Below are 20,819 nucleotides of genomic sequence, written 5' to 3'. Positions count from 1 at the left end.
CGTTAATCATAGTAAACCTTTCTTTAAAATTATAAAATAACATTAAAAAATCACAATTTTATTTTTCTAGTGAATTAAGGTGGCAAAAACTGCCATTTTTAAGGAGTGAGATGGGTTGAAAATATCTCATCTCATCTAAAAATTTCTTATAATTTTATTTTCTAATAGTATTAAAATATAAAATACTTTCAATTTTAAATTTTTAACGTTTTAATGATTTAGTCATTACTTAATCATTACAATTTTATCAAATTTCTAAACTAAATGCAAAAAATAATATAATTTTTTGATATTAAAAAAAATAATATTCAAAATTATATGTAAACAGGTTTTTTATTTTTATTTAACTTTCTCTCTTATTTTTAAAATTAAATAAAATATCTTAATTCAAACTATTTAATTACTACTCACAAATTATTTTATTACTATTTACATAATTCTCATATTATATCATCTCGCTTCTCAAACATACCTCATACTAAGAATATAGTGGGATATGGAAGTAAACTTCAAAGTTATACGCACGCTATTTTTCACTTATTTGTCATGTTTCGAAATTGAACAGAATAAAACTAAAACAATGGCAGATAGCAGATATATATCTTCACACATACATCATATGCAATATGAAAATTAATTTACCATATGCTAAGAAAATTAAAGGTTAATACTCATTTTGTCAAGGTTTTCTTTCTAAAAAAATGTTCAAGTCGGTCACATATAAAACGACATTATTTTTATATATTCACTTTTATTATAAGTTACGTTCTAGATAAAATTATAGTAATTTATAAATTTATTTTTATAAAATCTGTTTTAAGACATTGCAAGGCAGAGTAATAAGGATTATTTTGCTGGAATATAGTACTGTAATTTTAAGAGCATGAATTTATATAATTTGGGTGCTTTTGGCAGCATGCACTCAGACATTTGGTTGCCATTTTTCTGCTCAAGGGTCAGCGTCGTCTCTGAAACGTCCGACCATTTCTGATGAATGTAGTTGCATTGCATGTCACTTAGCAGTGAATACAGGGAGGCAGATGTACAAGCTAGCTAGAATCCAAGAAAATGGCTTACAGACAATACACATACAGGAATCTGTCTGCATGAATATTGACATGAAATGAGGTAAAAAGAAAATTTCAAAAGTCGCTACATCGCTTGCTGGTTACCTTTATATATGTTTGGTTGGTGTTTAAAGACGTACCAAATCAAGAGGTAGATAAAGAAACAAGCTGCAGTAGTAGTATTGGTCAATCTATCACAGTTTTCCTTGTCATGTAGCCAAAAGAGAGTTGAATTATTTTCATGGTGGTACCCATAACCATGAATTTTGGGTCATTGTTCTCATCTTTGTGTATGGCTTCCAGCCGGGATTGAATAACCATTCTCATTGCAATAATTAATGAATTATTTTCAAGCTGCTACTGCATGCATGAAGACCAGTTTTCCATTTTTCAAGCCTATAATTAAGCTAGTCCAGATGTTTAAAGAATCGAATATTTTTTCCGGATTTTTCTTGTCTGCATTTTTATGCATGATCTGTGTCGTTCATTCAGGACAAAGCTGACTACAAATTTGAGGTATTCGCAGTAAGTATATAGACGAGAGGTAATTGATCAGCTCATGATCATGGTTGTTGTATTCGATCGATCCTTTAACGAGGAAATTAAACACTTGTTTTGTGTTACTCCAACGTGCATGCGCTTAAGGATAGAGTCTTCGGACTCGAAGTGAGTCGAGGAGCCAATGTTACTTATTAATTGAGTGCCTAGTATTAACCACAACAATGAATCGTGATGAACCCTTAGACCACTTCGATAAGATGAGTAATGCTATGTATAAGTTTTAAATAAATAAATTTCATGTAGGTCTTTTGTGAAAAAATGGATCATACTAAAAAGAATATTTTTTTAATACTTTTCAACTTATGGTCTATTTTATTTTTTACAAAGGCATGAACGAGCTTGTCTATTTGGAGTTTGTACAAAACATAATAATAGGCTTACTACTCTCCTACTATCTTTTATTTTTTTTAATTTTTTATTTTACTTAATAGTTAAGGAAGTGACTATTAGTGAAGTTATATATTTTTAAAATTATTTTAATAATTAAGGATGTTAAAAAAATACTTAAATGAAAATAATAAAAAAATAAAAATTTCAAATATACTAAAGTAGTAAAAGAGTGATAAGAAAGTAGTAAGCTTATTCTAATCAAGACGGATACATATATCAATTATTAATATAGATCTAAATTTATTTTTATATAATTCTTTTATACATATCTGTAATACTTCTTATATACTTTACCGAAAATTTAATTTTATAACCATGAAATGTGTTATAACCAATCTCTTTTTGAGAAGTCTTTTTCACATTTTTGAAGAAGCAAAGTTTCAAAAACTTTTGGATATAAAGAGATTTTTTTTTTTTTTTAAATAACTTTCGTTTATATCCAATCATTCTTCTTCTTCTTCTTCTTTCAATTTTTTTAATTTTTAATTTTTAATTAAGAGGTTTGGGGCATGGCCCCCTCCCCCACCCCCAAGTAATGTCAAAGTTATTGGTTGTACCAATTCAAGCCTTGTCTCATGAATGTGAGTACGTGCGTAGGCTTTCTCAACTTTCCCACGTTTTTTCTTTTGCTGCATCGCATTGAAATCCAAATGGCAAAGGGTGGCATCGGCTGAATTAAATTATAAACCTACCTATTATTTATAATTTTAAAACCCCAAACACACCCTGTCACCTCTTTTTTATTTAAAATACTAACACATTTCATGTCACCATCCGGCCGTAGAGTTTGACATATCTTTTAATTAATGGTAAATATAAAATATTATGTTTTCAATTAAAGATATATATTTTTTAAGAATTTATATTATTTTATAAAAATACCCCAACTTAAAATATCAAAATTATATGTATATTATTTTCCCTTTTTATTAGGAGTAAATCCTTTGTTGAATTCTCTTTTTTAAAAGTTTATATTACAACTAATAATCTACCATTATAATTAAACTAAATTGAATCCTTTAAGAGCACCATCCACATATTACTTTATTATCATTATCTATTATTATACCATTAATCTTTGGATCGATTTTTATTTTTAAAAAAGGAACATTAATTTTATTTTATTTTATTTAGAGAATCGGGCCATATGTCATTAAATCATCAGCTTCTTAAAAGCTGAAGATCAATTTAGATGTTGCCCTTTATCTTTATTGTATTATTTTCATTTACATCGACTGATATAATGTATTTTAAGTAGTTTTATAAATTAAATAATTAAAAGATAGGCTATTTAAAATGTAACGTATTAGCAAATATCAATATAAATAACAAAAATTAAGATAAAAAAACAATATTGCACTATTTAGTACATATAAAATAATTTGGCTCATCCTTTGCCCTTTCATTAGTTTCAACAGAAAAGATTTTATCCATAATTTTTTTAATTATTATTTGTTTGTCATCTTTTATTTGATTGTGAGATTATTGGATAATAAATAATGAGTGATAAATAATTTTATAATTATTTAATGATAATAAAATAATGATGATAAAAAAATGATTGTAAAATTTCTCTTTAATAAATAGATTGACAGTCCAGTTCCTTCTCTCACAACGTTTCTTTCTTTTTCTTTTGGGGAAAGATGCCGTGGGTCCAAATACTGCTTTAATGACTCCATAACAAGCAATTAACGGGTTAACAATCGGAGAGAGATCCAATCATTGATCCGATTTCTCACTAATGGCAATTCCACCTAAAACCGTCTGTTTCTTCGTCACGTTTTGGCTTTCTTCTCTGGCGGTTCTTTCTTGTAGTTTTGCACAGGCTGGATAAGAATCTCGTATGCTACTGCCACAACCTCACCCCGATTCGTTTTTCTAGAACTCATTCATTCCTTATGATATGGGTGGGTTTCGATTTCTGTGAAAAATGTAAAAAAATCTTCGTGCTTGTAAAAATTGTTGCTGTGAGTTTTTTTTCCGAGTCCAATGCTTTTACAGTTTAACGTTTTGCCTTTTCCTTTTAACTTGAGATTAGGGAGCAACCAAGTCGGTAAAAGTACGTACCTTGAAGTGTGCGTCTTCTTCTATACCTTTTGTTAACTTCAACCTTTCAAGTTTCATGTGGTGTACCAAAAAGCTTCTTGGTTTCCGTGAGACTTGTCTCTGACCTACTAGTCATTGCAGTGATAATGCAACTTTTGCTGTTTAAAGTTTGTATTTTTTTCGTTGAACTTTGTTGCATCTGATTGATAAAATCTCATGTGGGTTTAAAAGACCAAAAAATAAAAGAGAGATCTTTTGTGGGTTTGAGCCAGAGGGTGTGGTGAAGACAGGTCAGGTTTGGAACTTGGTTGGGTGGGCTGAATATGAAAGAGAAGGATGGTAAGGGAAATGGTTCTTCAGATGTGGGTGGGAAGGTGGTGGTGGTTGCTGTTAAAGCATCAAAGGAAGTTCCAAAGACTGCTTTGGTGTGGGCTCTGACTCATGTTGTTCAACCTGGTGATTGCATTAAGCTGCTGGTGGTCATTCCTTTCCACTCCTCAAGTAACTTCCACTGTCTTTCATATTTTTAGAAGAAGTCTCAAATTGATGAAATTATCCTATGATCCGTTTCTTTGTTTGGTTTTTTGAGCTTAATTATGTTCCTTATTATGTTTTTTTAAATTTATGTTTTATTCTCGATTGGAGGATATATTTTTTACTCCATCATGCTACTCTGCTCGTGCTTCATGGATATACTTTGTGCGAAAATTTCTTCTGTTCGAAATTGCATCTTGTAGAATTGAATGCTCATTTCTAGCTTGGACATTTTATTCCACCTTTGATTTCCTCCTGTAACTACAAAGTCTTTATTATTATTTTTTGCTTCTTTTTTTAATGAAACAATTAGTTATATAGCTGGGTGTTGGGGATTCTGTAATCAGACATGAGAAACTTGCAGGACATTGTTGTTTTTCATGGACGTTTTCTTTTTTCGCTTCATTTGCATTGAATTTCAAGGGTAAGCAGATCTGGTGTCGTGATGGTTACTTAAAAAATCTAAGGACTGAGGCAATGGAAGGAATTTACTCTCACGGACTGTAGGGAGTGATTGAATTGTTGAGGTGCCCAGTTTTTCCTGATCTATGCGTATAAGGAAGTAAAATGAGGGTGTTTGTAGGACAGCTTCTTCATCGTTGATCTTGGCCCTTGCGATGTCATTGAGTTTATAAACCTATTCAGAAAGTAGAGTAAAGAGCTTGTACTTAGCTTGCAAATATGGGCCTGTCTTCCTTGGACTCACCAAATTTGTATCTCATGGTCATACTGGCGCCAGATTGTGTCCAATATAGGTGCTTCGCAAACTCGAAGTGTTGTTGAGTTTAGGCCTGCAAAATAAAATGATCCTCAGTTTCTTGAGTATTCATATATGGTAGCTTTGATATACTGCAACATTCTATTGCAGTCTGTGCCACGTTTATTCATTCTCTCCTTTGGGGCTTTTTTTCTTTCCTGCCTAGTTATATTGGGATGTATATCTTGATATTGATGAGAAGGCTGTACAATGTTAGGTAAAAGGACATGGGGCTTCTTAAGATTTACCAGCGATTGCACCACTCGTCACTGGTCTCTTCAAGGAACCAGTTCGGATCAGAAGGATGATATTGCAGATTCATGCTCTCATATGGTGCAACAACTCCATGATGTTTATGACACAGAGAAGGTTGGTGGCCAGTGCATTGATTTTCATGTCTACAATTTATTCTGATGTACTTCATGTCTAGTTTTAATTGTTTCACACCTGACTTTTCTTGACAGATAAAGGTCAGGGTAAAGATTGTATGCGGTGTGCCATGTGGAGTGGTAGCTGCTGAAGCCAAGAGAGCGAGATCAAACTGGGTTATATTGGATAAGTAAGAAATATATAAACCTGATTTCCTTGCATGACACTTTATTATTTGTTACCATGAGGCATCCATTTGAACCTTGGGGATTAAGCATGTACATAGGCTGCTGATTTCACAAAAGATGTTGACTAATATCTGATGTGCTTTTAAAATTTTTTTTCCTATTATATGACTTCTTTCTACTTCTGTTTGTCATTGCCACATTTTGAAATTTGAATAGACGATTGAAAAATGAAAAGAAATACTGCATGGAAGAGCTTCAATGCAATCTTGTGGTTATGAAGCGAACTCAGGCAAAAGTTCTTCGCATAAATTTGGCACATTTACCGAAGATAGAATCTGAAGTGACTCTGGATTTATCTTCTGAATTAGAAACATCTCCAGATCATCTGAAAAGTAAGTTTGAGCAATTGAATTTGATTAAAGGACCTGCTGTGACTCCAGCAAGTAGTCCAGACCACGAGTCACCATTGACTGCAACTGATGTTGGAACGTCGTCAATATCTAGCTCAGAACCTGGGGCTTCACCATTTATCCTTTCTGGAATTTCCAGGAGGAAAAAGCTCAAATTTACCACTAAAGAAGATGAAAATCTTGATGATTGTGACTCCGACACAGATAGTGACAGACAGAGTACTTGCTCTACAAGTTCACATTTCCAGCCATGGATGACTAACATTCTCAGTGCTAGTGGTGAATATTCAAAACATATGGTGGAAGGTTTAGAAAGGCATAAGGGGAAGGCTTTGACTTCCACGTATGGAGCCTTACTGGCAAAATTGTCTAAATTAGGTCAGGATCCTTGTATTGGAGTCCTGAATTATAGGCTTGATCTGGACTTAAGCAGAAGTGTGAGAGAAGCAATTTCATTATCCAGAAATCTACCTCTCGGCCCTCCTCCGTTGTGTTCCATTTGTCAGCACAAGGCACCAACATTTGGGAATCCTCCAAGATGGTTCACTTTTGCTGAACTGGAATTTGCTACTGGTGGATTTTCACAGGCAAATTTCTTGGCTGAAGGCGGATTTGGTTCTGTACACCGAGGTGTTTTACCTGATGGCCAGGTTGTTGCTGTTAAGCAACACAAATTGGCTAGTTCCCAGGGTGACCTAGAATTTTGCTCAGAAGTTGAAGTCTTAAGCTGTGCACAGCATCGTAATGTTGTAATGCTAATTGGTTTCTGCGTGGAAGATGGAAGAAGATTGCTGGTATATGAATACATTTGCAATGGGTCTTTGGATTCTCACCTTTATGGTAATTGTCTCTTCCCCCTTTTTATCGATAACTTCGTAACCTTCAGTAATGGTAATACTATCATGGATGTGAATAGCAAGCATCTTTGTCCTATGCAATATTTCCTCTTTACTTGAAATTCAAATATTTATTTCTGGATGTTAGTTTAAGCTGATCAAAATCTTCAGGATCACAACTGGCCTAAGAAGACCAAATAGTAAATCCTTACCTTCTTCACGTAAGTGTGGATTGAGAAGTGAGATGATCTCACCTTATCTCATCTCATCTAAAACGTTTTGTAATTTCCTTCCCAAACATCACTCAAACACAAAGTCCTTTTCAATTTCATTTCAAATTTTCAACTTTTTCATCTAATCATTACATAATCATTAAAACTTTTCCAAATTTCTAAACAAAACACAAAAAATAATACTTTTTCAAATTAAAAAACATATATATATATATATATATTCTAACAAAATTTCAACTTTATAATATATTTAATCAACTTTTTTCTCTCATTTTCCAAAATCTAATAAAACATCTTAACTTAAATCATTTCACTACTATTCACGAACCATTTCACTATTCATATGATTCTCATATCATCTCATTACCCAAACATGTCCTTAGTTTCAAAGCATGAATTTATTTTTTATTTTCACAAACTATTTATTTCATCACTTCTCTAACCAACGAAATAAATTATTGTGCTCGGATATTGCAGGAAGAAAACGAGATCCATTAGAATGGTCTGCACGACAAAAAATTGCAATTGGAGCAGCTCGTGGGTTGAGATACCTTCATGAAGAATGTAGAGTTGGTTGTATTGTCCACCGTGATATGAGGCCTAACAATGTCCTCCTCACCCATGATTTTGAACCATTAGTATGTCATACCAGTTGTATATTGTCCTTAAGCGTCAAATTATAAGCTGCATCAACAATGTGCTTTTAATGGCTATATTTGGACTTTAGGTGGGAGATTTCGGACTGGCAAGGTGGCAGCCAGATGGAGACATGGGGGTGGACACAAGAGTAATCGGGACTTTTGGGTAAATCCAGATAACGGTTACTTTCTTCTTGGTCATGCTATTTGAGAACAGTGACAAAAGAAACCATGGCTTGTGTAGGTACTTGGCTCCAGAATATGCTCAAAGTGGCCAAATCACAGAAAAAGCTGATGTGTATTCCTTTGGGGTTGTACTGGTGGAACTTGTTACCGGGAGGAAAGCAATTGACATAAACCGGCCCAAAGGCCAGCAGTGCCTCACCGAATGGGTATCAATTTAAATATTGGAGAAAATACTTAACACCTTATAGTTAAGATGCAAAATTGTCTTCCAGTTTATCTTATCCCTTCTGGTTAAGCGTACACATGTTTTCCAAACAGGAGTAAATCTAATTTTAGTTTTGTTCTTCTCCTTTGTCATTGCGTATGTTTCAAATTGGAGCAGGCAAGACCATTGCTAGAAAAACAAGCTATTCATGATCTGCTTGATCCATGCTTAAGGAACTGCTACTCAGAGGATGAGATTTATCGCATGCTGCGATGTGCCTCATTGTGTATCCGGCGGGACCTTCATTCAAGGCCTCGCATGTCTCAGGTTGGATACTCAGGATTCACATTTGAAAAAATACTTCTCATCATAAGTTTTTATGATTCTCCGTGCATAGATTATTTGTTTTAATATATATCCTGGTATCAAAATTGATCTGATTTCTTGAACCAGTGGATAATAGTTGCTAATATTTTTTAGAATTATCTACCAAGCCATGAATCTCCACCTGTACTAACTTGTGTGAGAGAGAGGACCTGTAAGAAATTTACATCTGCAAATTATGTGGATGGCAGCAGGTCTCATATATTCAGCTTATGTGAATATGCTCATTCGAAGGATGCTTCTAATTAAATAGTATCCCTCACCACCACTCTTAAGGTTGCATTTGGATGCTGAGGTGATGATCTCAGATAATCCAAATAAATTTGTGAATAGTAGTATTTTGTGAGTCCTATTAAGATGTATTTGAATGTGAATAGGTTGATATGTGTTTAAATATATGAAGTAGGTTGAGATGGATTTAACTTTTTTTTTTTTTTTTTTTATGGGAATTTGAAAAATAGTGGGTCACATCAATGATTGGTTTGAGATGTGTTGAGATTATTTTAACAACCAAACATAGCCTAAGACTGTCACAAGCAACTATCCGGTATGCATTCGTTGTTTTCTTATTTTCTTTATACATTGTCCTCATGTAGGTGCTTCGGATACTGGAGGGGTGACATCTTTATTGTAATCAATAAGTCACATTTCAGCCTATGAACAAAGGAGGTGAAAGATCCGATGACCAGAGAAGCATAGGCATTACATTAGTATGATCTTGAACGAGGCATTACAATGATTAGTTAGGATGTTTCCTATAATGATTAAAAAGAATGAAGGAAGCAGGAGTTCATGACTTCTTGTGTAAAGACAAAGACTATTTGTAAACAATGCACATGATGGAAGTACTTCAATTGCCTTTTTGCCTTTCTTGTTGGCTGAAGCCTGAAACGAGACTCGGATAGATAATTTTGGGTGTATGGTTGTGAGACTACGAGCAAGTGTACATTGTTTCTCTATATTTTTTAGTTCTTTTTGTTGGGGAAGAGGTTTAGCAAATTCTCTTTTGGTTTTTAATTATTTAAATGTATATTGTTCCCAGTCGGCTCTCAGACTCCACTCTCTGTTGTTTAGTTTTTTTTTTTTTCTTTTCTATTTATAGTTTATCTCGGCTGTATTCCGTTCAAATAAAAGTTTATAAAAATAAACTCATAAACTGATATAGTTTTATATAATCGTGATAATAGTACCTAATAATTAATGTCTTTCTTAAATTATATTTTTTCGCAATCAATGTTATTTCAAAATAAAGTAATCATCATAATTGAGAAGTAATTATAAAATGGGCCGTCCATTTTCGTAACATAATTAAGGCTAACGGTCCAGATTAAGCAAATTATCAAAGAAGCGTAGCGGATGGTCCAGATCAACTGAGTAACCGTACCATAAAAATACACTGAAACGTCTATATATATATATATATATATATATGAAGTATCAAGTATGCCCGATAGAAGCAGAGCAGCGTCAAGGTAAAGTCACGGACCGAGGCCGAAGTGGGAGTTTCGCTGATGTCGGGTAGTGCACAGCTCCAAGTATGCGCTTGCTCCTGAAACTTCGCAACCCTTTTGGCTCTTCTCTCAGCATCGCCTCACTATCCCTACAGCGGTTCTCTTCCACCCTCACCTGTACCTCTCTCTCTCTCTCGTTACTTTGAATTCTTAGATCGTTTTTTCTTTATACGTATTAATTTTGAGTGGTTGTATGAAGATGTAGCGGAGGATAAGAAAGCGGAAGCTTCAGCGAGCTTCGTTCACCCTTCTGCAATTGTTCACCCCAATGCTGTCATCGGACGGGTACCTCTTACTACCTTTTTTTCTGTTCATTTTTGTTCGTTCTTATTTTTTCTTTTCATCCCCTCTCTCTCTCCCCTAAATGTTCTTGATTTGGGATTCGATCGTTTGTTATTAGAGAATGAAGTAGTTATAGTAAGAGTGGATTGGAATTAGTTTCATCCAGATTTAAAACATTGATGGTTTTATGTTTTTGGTCTTTCAAGCAAAATGCTGCTAAGCTTCACTTGACAAATACCCTTTTGGCTATTTTCCCTAAGGTTGTCAGATTCTCTGTTTGACAAATAGACGACATGAAACCTCACCAAGAGTAGTACACCCCATATAGACGACCCTACCCAGGACAAATTATCATGTGATCCAGTGGAATTCCTAGTGAAGAATCGAACTCAGTATATCTGCGTCTACAGCTCATCCCAAGCTACCCTTTGACCACTAGGATACAACTCGGCTAGTGACTTGTAATAATGATGGTCAACATTTGAACTTTGACTAAATCAGTTATTATTTAGGTTTCTGCTTAGTTTCTTAGTTTGAGTGAGTTAATATAAGTGCAAACTCTATGCTCAGGAGCTATGAAATTTTAGCAATCAGATTGGCTAGCTGTTTTACTTGCTTATTGATTCATATAGGGTTCAGAAAACTACTGTTTAATGATGCAGGGTGTTTCAATTGGTCCTTTCTGTACCGTTGGATCTTCTGCAAGGCTTGGAAATGGCTGTGAATTATATCCTGGGAGCCATATATCTGGGAACTCGGAATTGGGGGAGCGTTGCATCTTAATGACGTAAGTTCAGATGATGGTTTTACCGGTTTGGGTTTTTACTTGGGTGATGCATACTTCTTGTTTTTCTGTACTTTAAACTATATTACTTGCTTAAATTTGTCAGGCAGTGGTGCTGTGGTTGGTGATGATTTTCCAGGACGTACAGTCATTGGATGTAATAACATTATAGGGCATCATGCTGTGGTTGGTATTAAGTGCCAAGACTTGAAGTACAAGGTGAGCTTTCACTGGCATTGATGTTAACTTATCTTCTTTGGCTTGTAATGGTAACTAGATGTACGCCATCTGGGAAGTTTGTGTCATCAACTTAATTAAGTGCTTTCCTTGAATATAACTCATGATTTTTACTAGTTTGTTTGGAATGAAAAACTGTTTCTAACTGGTTACATTAGAATTGGTTTTTACAAACTAATTGATAATGTGTGGCGCATATGTTGGTAGGTGATTTTTACTATTGCCATGGACTTGTCACTAATACAACTCATGTACTCTGCTTAGTTTTCAAGAAAAGATTGATGAAATTAATAAAAATGGGCAGATATTTATTGCATATTTACTTGATAAATCGGTATTACAGTTGCAACATAAATATACGTATGGCTGTGTTGTGTACAGGATTACCACTCTAATTTGTATGTCTATCTTTTAGTCAGGGGATGAGTGTTTCCTTGATATTGGGGACAACAATGACATTAGAGAGCATACCTCAATTCATCGATCTTCAATGTCGAGTGATCGAACGGTATGGGGTGGCTGAGGCTGATATATGCTTTTATTTTTTATATATGAAGTTAGAAACTAGTGTATTAAATTTAGATTACTTTATATTCTGATCATCATGATACAATCAGGTCATTGGTGATAACAATCTTATTATGGGATCCTGTCATATTGCCCATGATTGCAAGATTGGTAACAACAACATATTTGCAAATAATACTCTCCTTGCAGGCCATGTTGTGGTGGAAGTAAGTCCTTTGCATGCTTTGCATATTTTATCTTTTCATGATGTTATTTCTTATGCATTTCATTCGATTATATTCTAATTCAAGAGCTCCTAATGTAGGACTATGTTCACACTGCTGGTGCCATCGTTGTTCATCAATTCTGCAGTGTTGGTTCTTTCTCTTTTATTGGTGGGGGTTCTGTGGTAATGATTATCTCCTCATTATAGGCCTTGAGTTGTCCTCATGCCCTTTCTGTTTAATAACAAGGAATCTAATATGGGTGTCCGTGTATAACATGGACTTGAGGCATTGGGCATGCTTTAAGGCAAACTAAACTGTGACACTGGTGTCACTTCCAGGAAGAGTGTCTAGAATATAACTGTTGATGTGTCTAACACTAAGAAAATCTGAAGTGAGAGTTTTCTTTACTTCTATCGTGTGCCATCCATGAAAGTCTAATGTCTGTATCTTATATGCCTAAAGGTTTCCCAAGATGTCCCAAAGTACGTGATGGTTGCTGGTGAAAGAGCTGAGCTTCGTGGCTTAAATCTGGAGGGTCTACGGCGTCGTGGATTCACAGTTACAGAGGTTCCCTTAAAGTAGCATTACAATTCAGGGTTTAAAGTTATGAGTAGATATTGCTTATGTGTTTGTTTGAAAAGAGCTGATTTATACCTTTTGGGAAATGATTTAGATAAATAGCCTAAGAATGGCTTATCGAAAGATATTCATGCCTATCGATTCAAAGTCAAATGGTTTTGAAGAGCGTCTTGCTGAAGTGGTATTTGCTCTCTCTCTCTCTCTCTCTCTCTCTCTCTCTCTCAATGCTTGCATTTAATACGGAGCAAAATCATTTTGCAGGAGCAGCATGATGACTTGTCTTGTATTCCTGCTGTTTGTTCCATGGTGCGGTCTATTCGCGACTCTCTTGCAGAAAGTAGACGCGGAATATGCAAGTTCAGACATTGGAGTGGCTCTTGAAAGCAAGCTGTAGTGAGTGATGGTTTCTTCTTCTGTGAACCGCTTCCCAATGGTGCAGGAGAACTTTCATAGTCCTAAACCTAGTCCAAGTTATTTTGTAGTTTAAACAATTCTTTTAATTGATCTTGTTATAAAGGTTAAATTTGTCGCCATTCAGCTTATCTTTTAGAAGATTGTTTGTATTAGTTGAGGCTGTAATATGGAGGGAAGTTGGTGATGCAAATACATTAGGTAAATCGGATTAGAACAGAAGAAAGCAATGTAACCTATAAAAAAAAAACAGAAGAAAGCAATGTATCCATATGAATTATGCCAAAGCATATATATATTTCGTGTGACTCTTGTGATTTTGATTGTTCTGCATATTGGATTAGGATTGTGTTTTTAATTTTCCAATACTACACCGAGCGTTCTTTTTGCGTTCCTTGACTGATCTATTGGACTAGCCATGCAAGATTTATAGCTTTCCTGAAAGCAAAATCATGGAAGATCTTGTACTTATATAACCTATGCACTGTTTATTTGTTTTCGTTGTATTGGCCCTCAAGATTTTTGGGTTACGTCCTTGGAGTGATTGTTCATTGTCAAAACCCAACTCCATGTTCCTAAAAAGACATACCGACACGACTAAGACGCTGCCAATTTTTTAATCTTTCAGTGGCTTTGACTGCAAATTGGTGCTTCGGAGATTGAGAGTAATGGTTGGATGCAAGAACATAAGCTCCCATGGTTATAGCATATTCTGATGCATATACTGCAAATGGGAGCCATTCTTCTTTCTTTTCAATTCCCCATACACTTCAGATAAATTCCTGGAAATAACAAAGCACAACACCAGCATAATTTTTCCATGTAATATGCTTCTGTGACCATTTCAATTATTTTGAGTTGCACATTTTTTATTTTTTTTTAGGAATACAATATTACCCTAATTTTATTGATGACCCTTACTTATGATGGAGAAATACCGTAATTACAACCGAATATTTGAGAGTTACATATAATCATAAAATCCAAACCCAGACATCAAAATAAAATATAGAATAACTCAAACACTATACAATAATTTTGAGTTGCACATTACTGATATCAATAACATGTTAAAAATGCTTTTGGTTTTGGAAACAAGCAACTCCCTTCTTATGGTATGTTGTAAAGGTTTTATTCTCGAAAGTTGCAGTATTTCTAGTTAGAGAAATACTATGAATCACCGTCCTTTTAACCATGATGTTTTTATCATTTTAAAATATGACATCAAATGCTTGAAAAACTATTTATAATCTATCAAAAATTGACGAAATGATCGATAGACAAAGGATGATGAATATCTATTTTTTCAGGTTATATGTATGAGAGAATAGTAGGGGAGAAAAATACTTTCCTTTTCAAAAGATTCTTCTGACCATCTAGAGAGTCAGTCCAGATTGTCTAACACAGCAAGTTTTATCATCTTCTTAAGAATTCTTATTTCCTTAAATTTTTCTGTTTTCCCTTTGACCTAAATAAGGGATCATGACTTGGAATGATACCTCTTTGTCGAATCAGAAAGTCAGTTCTTTGTGTAATAAAGTAATATTGTAAGGCATGATGTATATTGCGTTTGGGTAACAAGGATCAGATATTTTTCCTCGTTTTATATTGCGTTTGGGTAATGAAATGATCTTAGATATTTTGTGAATAGTTTTACAGGAGTGTAAATTGATCCGGCCTGGTCCGATCTAGTCTGGTGATGGATTGAAATTTTCAGTCAATCATTTTTCTCGGACTGGACCAAATCGAACATCCATAGGGACCAAACCAGACTAGTAGCTATTGATCAAGCCCAATTATTTTTTTATTCTTTTTTTTTTTAAATAAATTAATAAAAAAATTATTTAAATTACTAAATTAAAATTAAATGAATTATTAATATAAATTATGTAACTAATTCATTAAAAAAGTATTTTCTATAGTTAATGATAATAAATTAGATGAAAATTATATAATTAATTTATATAATTACTATATAAAAATAATAAATTAAATTATTAAAATATTTTAAAAAAAAGATATAGGAGTTTGGTTCATTTAGTCCAATTTTATTTAAAATTTATAGACTCTAAGATCAGACTGAATGATCTCGATCTATAATTTATTAGACCGAAACCAACCGATCTTCCTATCGATTTTTACAATCCGGACCGACCGACTTACACTCCATTGCCAATATTACTTCACTTACTATTTAATAATAATAATAATAATAATAAGATATCCATATCCTCCAAATAAGTGGGTACACATGTTCACCAGCCAATGAATTACTCCCACGTACTACAAACTTTATTACCGTTTAATATCCACACTGTATCTAATGTTTTGAGGTATTCGTTGGGCCCCATTCCTCCTCATGCGTTATCTTCTTTAGTAATGAATTTATCTTGACTATAAAAATTTTGTTAGCAATTAATTAAATATGTTAATATAGTGAGTAATATTAAGTACAAGTTTTAAATAAATAAGTCTCACACAAAAAAATAGATCTCATTAATAAAAAATATATTTTATTTTTATATTTTTTTATGATAAAATTAACATTTTTACAAAAGAATTGAGTAGAACTTTGTAGAAAGGAAAGATGACATGGCATTCATCAGCCAAAGACGAATATGACACTTACAATAGTTACTCCACAATTCAATTAATTAATATAGAATACGAAAAAAATTAAAGGAACTAGTTGCATGATATTATCGTATATATTTTTAGTATTTTATATGGATATTGGACAGAACAAGGAAGAAGATCATAATTATATATATAATCAATAAATATCAGCAAAGACTGTAGTTTTCCCATTAAAAATAAATAATAAAAAAACCAGATTTTCCTGCATGTGGAAGATCATCATTGATAATGATATAATTTTATAAATAAAGGAAAAAAAAAAGAAAAAAGAAAAAGAAAAAGCAAAGTGCTGGTACATTGGACATTCCGCAAGATTGTATATATTCTAATTCTGGATTATGATCTGTGATGTAATCTTTGTTTATAACATTAGTGGCACAGTTGATGCTAATTATGTAGCCCATAAATATAATATTATATGATATGATAATGCAAAAAGTAAGCAAAATATGAGACAAATGCACGGTTCCTATATTATCAATCAATGTCAGAGATCCTTAACTTGAATATGACCCATGCAGCAACCTTGCCCGTTCTTTACCTTTTCTTTATCCAAACTTTGAATTCATTTGCTTCCTTTACGTGTTAACCAAAAGACTTGCAATATCATGTGGCTGCTAATATTTTATACCTTAGTAGGTTTTGGAAAGTATTCTTTCTTTTATGCAACTTGGTGAGAGATCTTTGAATGGGGAGGTTTAGTATTGGTTGGAATTGTTTACGGAAAGGTGATGAATAAGATCGCACGATACTTGAAAATGAGATATTATTACTTTTTATAATGAAGTTTAAGAGTTTTTTTTTTTTTTTTTCCTAGGCCAAAAAAGGTAAAACGAGAAAACAGGAGATGACTTTCGTATCTGGATGTGACCATAATAGCACCCCTATCTAGTACTATAAACTTGATAGGTGAGGTCTAAACGATGAGAAGTCATGATAGACGCTCTCTCAAACCGGATTGAGAGCATAGCTTAAACCTAAACCTTATAATTAGGGAATTCAATGAATCTTGAAACGACCAATACCAATAGTTTAAAGTGAATCTATATTCAAATTTGAAATCAAGAACTAGTACATGTCAAACCACAATTACAAGCTATCCTACCTAATTGATATATCATATATGGAGTCATGTGATGTAAACCTTTTGTTTAATTCGTTACAAAGGGGTAGCAGTTAACAGTAACAGGAGGTGTGGGGCAGGTTGCAATGGGTTGGAAATGTTTTAAAATGCAAAAGCATTAGTGTGGTACTTTGAACTAAAATGTGTTTGTTAATTGTAGGTAGCATTAATTGTCTAATATAAAATGGTCTGTCTTGTACTTCAAGAAATTGTGGAAGTGATCCAGAACTGCTTTCAGAAGCAGTGCTTTTTACTTCAGCTAATTAATGGTACACTTCTGCCCATTTGCTTCTCTTTAAGTTGACAACTTTGCCCGTGTGGAAGCAACTCTGAGAGAAAAAAAAAGAGAGTAATGCAACAGTGTGTAATGCGTAAGTATTACATAATTATTTTGAAAAAAATAAGATTTATTATAAAAAAAATTTATAAAAAAATTTTTTATATGAATTTTGTATTTATTAATTTTTTTTAAAGAAATTACGCGATGCTTATATACTCAATAACCACAAATATCATTTCTTAACAGAATTTATTATAAAATCTTGCACCAATTATATTTTGTGTAAACGAAAACACTAGTTTTACAAAGGATTTCTACTGTAAGTAAGAGTTATTTTGTTTTATTTATTTTTACTTATTGATTAAGTAAGAATTTTTAAATGAATATGTTATTTTTTTTATTTTTTTTAAAAATGTCTAAATTATAGTTTTAAAAAAAATAGTGAAAGGAAAAAAAAGGTTTTAACTTATCGATAGAGGATTTCGGTGAAAAGTCCCTGTAGACGTAGCAACGTCCATTAAGTACACAGTACTGGTATATATGGAAACATGATACAACCTTGCAGATATCAGTCTCATCCAAGTTGCAGAAAAAGTCATCTTCAAACTGGCCAGGAAAATATCAAGTAGCCGACAAATATATATATGCCAACTTGGAAATTGAATGCATGCAGAACCAGATTCAGATCGGTCTGTGGTGCAAATACCATAAATTATGTGGATAGTAACAGTAAAACCCAGAAAAAGTTTCATAAACAGAGACCTTGACACGGTAAATTTGTTGAAACTTCTCGAAGTTTAATGAGTTTGGTCATCATGATTATATTCAATTCCCTTGATCATGATCTCATAGTTATTAAGCTTAGGTTGATTTCTTCCAAACCACGTGTTCAGATTGATATGTTTTCTAACTAAATACAGCATATGCATGGATTATATATACTCAATAAAAGAGTAAGCAATTAAGTGATCAACACTAGAGTTTCACAAGGTTTAAAAACCTAAAGAATCTGTTTTTTCTGTTTACTTTTTTTCATTTCTTTCAATGTGTGGAGTTTACTTTCATTTTTTAATGCCAACTGAGCCCGGAATAATTGACCTAATGGGGGTACGTTTGCTGGTTCAGACAGTGAACATGGCTAAAAAAATCCCTGAAATTGGCTTCCATATGCAATGACATGCATGAGTCGCATACTCAACAGCTAATCAATATTATAACAAACATATGATTAAGAAAGACAAAAGCTTGTTGGGTGAGGTATCTACAAAAATGTTACATTTCAATCCCCATCTTGTATGAATTATTGAAGTATATATTATTTTCCCGCATAGGAAAGAGAATATCCTGTTCTCACTCTATTATCATCCCCACATGATACTATTTATGACTAAGATATTTAGCCAAGTACCATAATAATCAATTTGAATAGTTATAACAGTTTGGTGTAGTACAAATATAGTATCATGGATTATGTGAGAAGTCAAACAATCCAAATCTTGTACTGTTTCTTGGGAAAATCTCATTAGCTCTTAAAACTATAAAGAATTATGGGAATTGTGAAAAAGGAATAAAACAAAACAACTCTATCTAAATAGTTAGATATGTGTTTAAATAGAACCATAAAAATAATAAATTATATGTTAATATATGATATAAGAGATGATAAGTAGAATATCAACCTTCCCATCATAAGTATACCAAGAGTTTTTTCATACAAAAAGAAAAACTTAAAGGACATTATTTTACATTATTTATGAGGGATATTAGTACATATATATCCAAATTGATATAGGATATCAATTACTTTCTCTAAAATCATTCAGAATAATATCAGTTATTTTTTTTCAAATAATATATTTATACTCATTCTTGTATTGTTAGTAAATATTTGATTTCTAGTTTAAAAGTGATTCTGATTTTGAATTTGACCAAATCTTTTATAGGATTCTTGTTTATTTATATATTAAATTATCATACAATAATTTAGATTTTTTCATTTTTAAAAAATCTTCATAATTTAAATTTTCTTATAGCTATTTAAGTCTGGCTTGTGGGCTTTATGAAGAATTTCAAATTGTATTATTAATTAATATTATTCATATTTTTCTTTGTATTTAAAAAAAATATCTTATATTTTCTCTATAAATTATCTTTTGAAACTAACCGTCAGAATAATTGTTATTCTGTCTGGCATAAGATATTATATAGAAGTGAGCACATGTCTTTGATTTCAATGTTATCTCTTAATTAGGTTAAAAAGATCTAATCAAATTGGTATTAAACAATTATATATAGAGGTTTTGAATCAATGGTCAGACACCTAATATAAGTTAGTATTAAAGGCAACCTATCTGTTGAACTAAAATATCTCGACAATATTACGTATAACCTTGGTGTTAATTAAGTTATTCTCTATTATTAAATGAGTCACGATTCTAACCTCGTGAGAATTGAGGTTTAATCAAATAAGTATTCAATAATACTAAAATTTTTGGTTTAGATTTTAAAATTAATTGGGAAATTGGGAACTCTAATTTTCCAAAGAATTAATGGGAATTTAATTGGTTTAGACTCATATGAAAATGTTAATTTTTTTAATAATAGACCTAATTCTTTTTCAAAGTAACTACATAACGTTTGCACACTCTACTACTATATGCAACATTACTTAAAATTGACATGACTTGTTTGAAACTTGTCTCTACAATAACTTAATTGGTGGGTACTGATCATAATCTTCTACATCACGTTTTAAGTATTTTTATTGACTTACAACAAGAAGATAAATTAAGAATATGACTTCCCAAGGTCCTTTTTTTTTTAAAGAACTAATGTGAAATTCAATTCAAAGCCATTTTCTTTCACATTCATCTTTCCTACTTATAATAATAAACCATGGATATAATTGTAGTAAATTTCCCATGAATTGGAATCACTTTCCAAAGTTCTCATTTTCTGTGATGTTCCTTCTTCCCTCTCAAGTCTCAAGTCTCAAGTCATCTACCTACCCCCTAGCTAACTATTGAGGATCCTCTCTCTCTCTCTCTCTCTCTCTCTCTGTCTGTTGATACCATGAAAATTCAAGGCTTATATGAAAGTATTATCTGAAATTGATCGAAAATACAGATGAGTACCTATATATAAATTATATGCCAAATGGATGAAAATGAATTCAAAGCGTCCCCATCAACAGAGTAATAGTAGTAAGCTTACAAAACTCCAGAGGACAAAACTAATCCCATTAAGATAAGCTTTTCTAGAGAGAAAAAGAGAGAGAGAGAGAGGAGTACTTATAATTGCTTTTGTTTTAGAACCCAAGTTGTAAAAGAAATATCCAACAATAAACAATGTCCATCCAATCATCTTCTCTTAGTGTGCATCCATTTTCATGAGCCCCACCCCTCCCCCATCATGTTATATATACTACCAAACATATT

General features: G+C 32.7%; 2 protein-coding genes across 3 annotated transcripts; both read left to right on the top strand.

The window, feature by feature from the left end:
• The first annotated feature begins 3,666 nt into the window (after positions 1-3,666).
• On the top strand, positions 3,667-9,863 carry LOC122304383 (inactive protein kinase SELMODRAFT_444075-like). Its single transcript, XM_043116629.1, has 9 exons — positions 3,667-4,565; positions 5,573-5,724; positions 5,820-5,914; positions 6,129-7,162; positions 7,869-8,029; positions 8,119-8,195; positions 8,274-8,421; positions 8,598-8,747; positions 9,401-9,863. The coding sequence occupies exons 1-9, from the start codon at positions 4,388-4,390 to the stop codon at positions 9,422-9,424; spliced, it is 2,019 nt and encodes a 672-aa protein (XP_042972563.1). The 5' UTR covers positions 3,667-4,387; the 3' UTR covers positions 9,425-9,863.
• A 376-nt stretch (positions 9,864-10,239) lies between these two features.
• On the top strand, positions 10,240-13,708 carry LOC122304382 (probable acyl-[acyl-carrier-protein]--UDP-N-acetylglucosamine O-acyltransferase, mitochondrial). 2 transcript variants are annotated; one of them, XM_043116626.1, is made up of 10 exons: positions 10,240-10,432; positions 10,515-10,600; positions 11,260-11,384; positions 11,492-11,600; positions 12,034-12,126; positions 12,236-12,352; positions 12,451-12,534; positions 12,815-12,919; positions 13,026-13,112; positions 13,193-13,708. In XM_043116626.1, the coding sequence occupies exons 1-10, from the start codon at positions 10,342-10,344 to the stop codon at positions 13,310-13,312; spliced, it is 1,017 nt and encodes a 338-aa protein (XP_042972560.1). In that variant the 5' UTR covers positions 10,240-10,341; the 3' UTR covers positions 13,313-13,708. The 2 variants fall into 2 exon arrangements, with proteins under 2 accessions (XP_042972560.1, XP_042972561.1); XM_043116627.1 differs by having other exon boundaries at positions 10,270-10,412.
• The last annotated feature ends 7,111 nt before the right edge of the window (positions 13,709-20,819 follow it).

Source organism: Carya illinoinensis, chromosome 3 (assembly GCF_018687715.1).
Source record: "Carya illinoinensis cultivar Pawnee chromosome 3, C.illinoinensisPawnee_v1, whole genome shotgun sequence".
NCBI classification, from domain to species: Eukaryota; Viridiplantae; Streptophyta; class Magnoliopsida; order Fagales; family Juglandaceae; genus Carya; species Carya illinoinensis.
The sequence above is the reverse complement of the archived record's forward strand: the minus strand, read 5'-3'. Positions and strand labels throughout refer to the sequence as shown.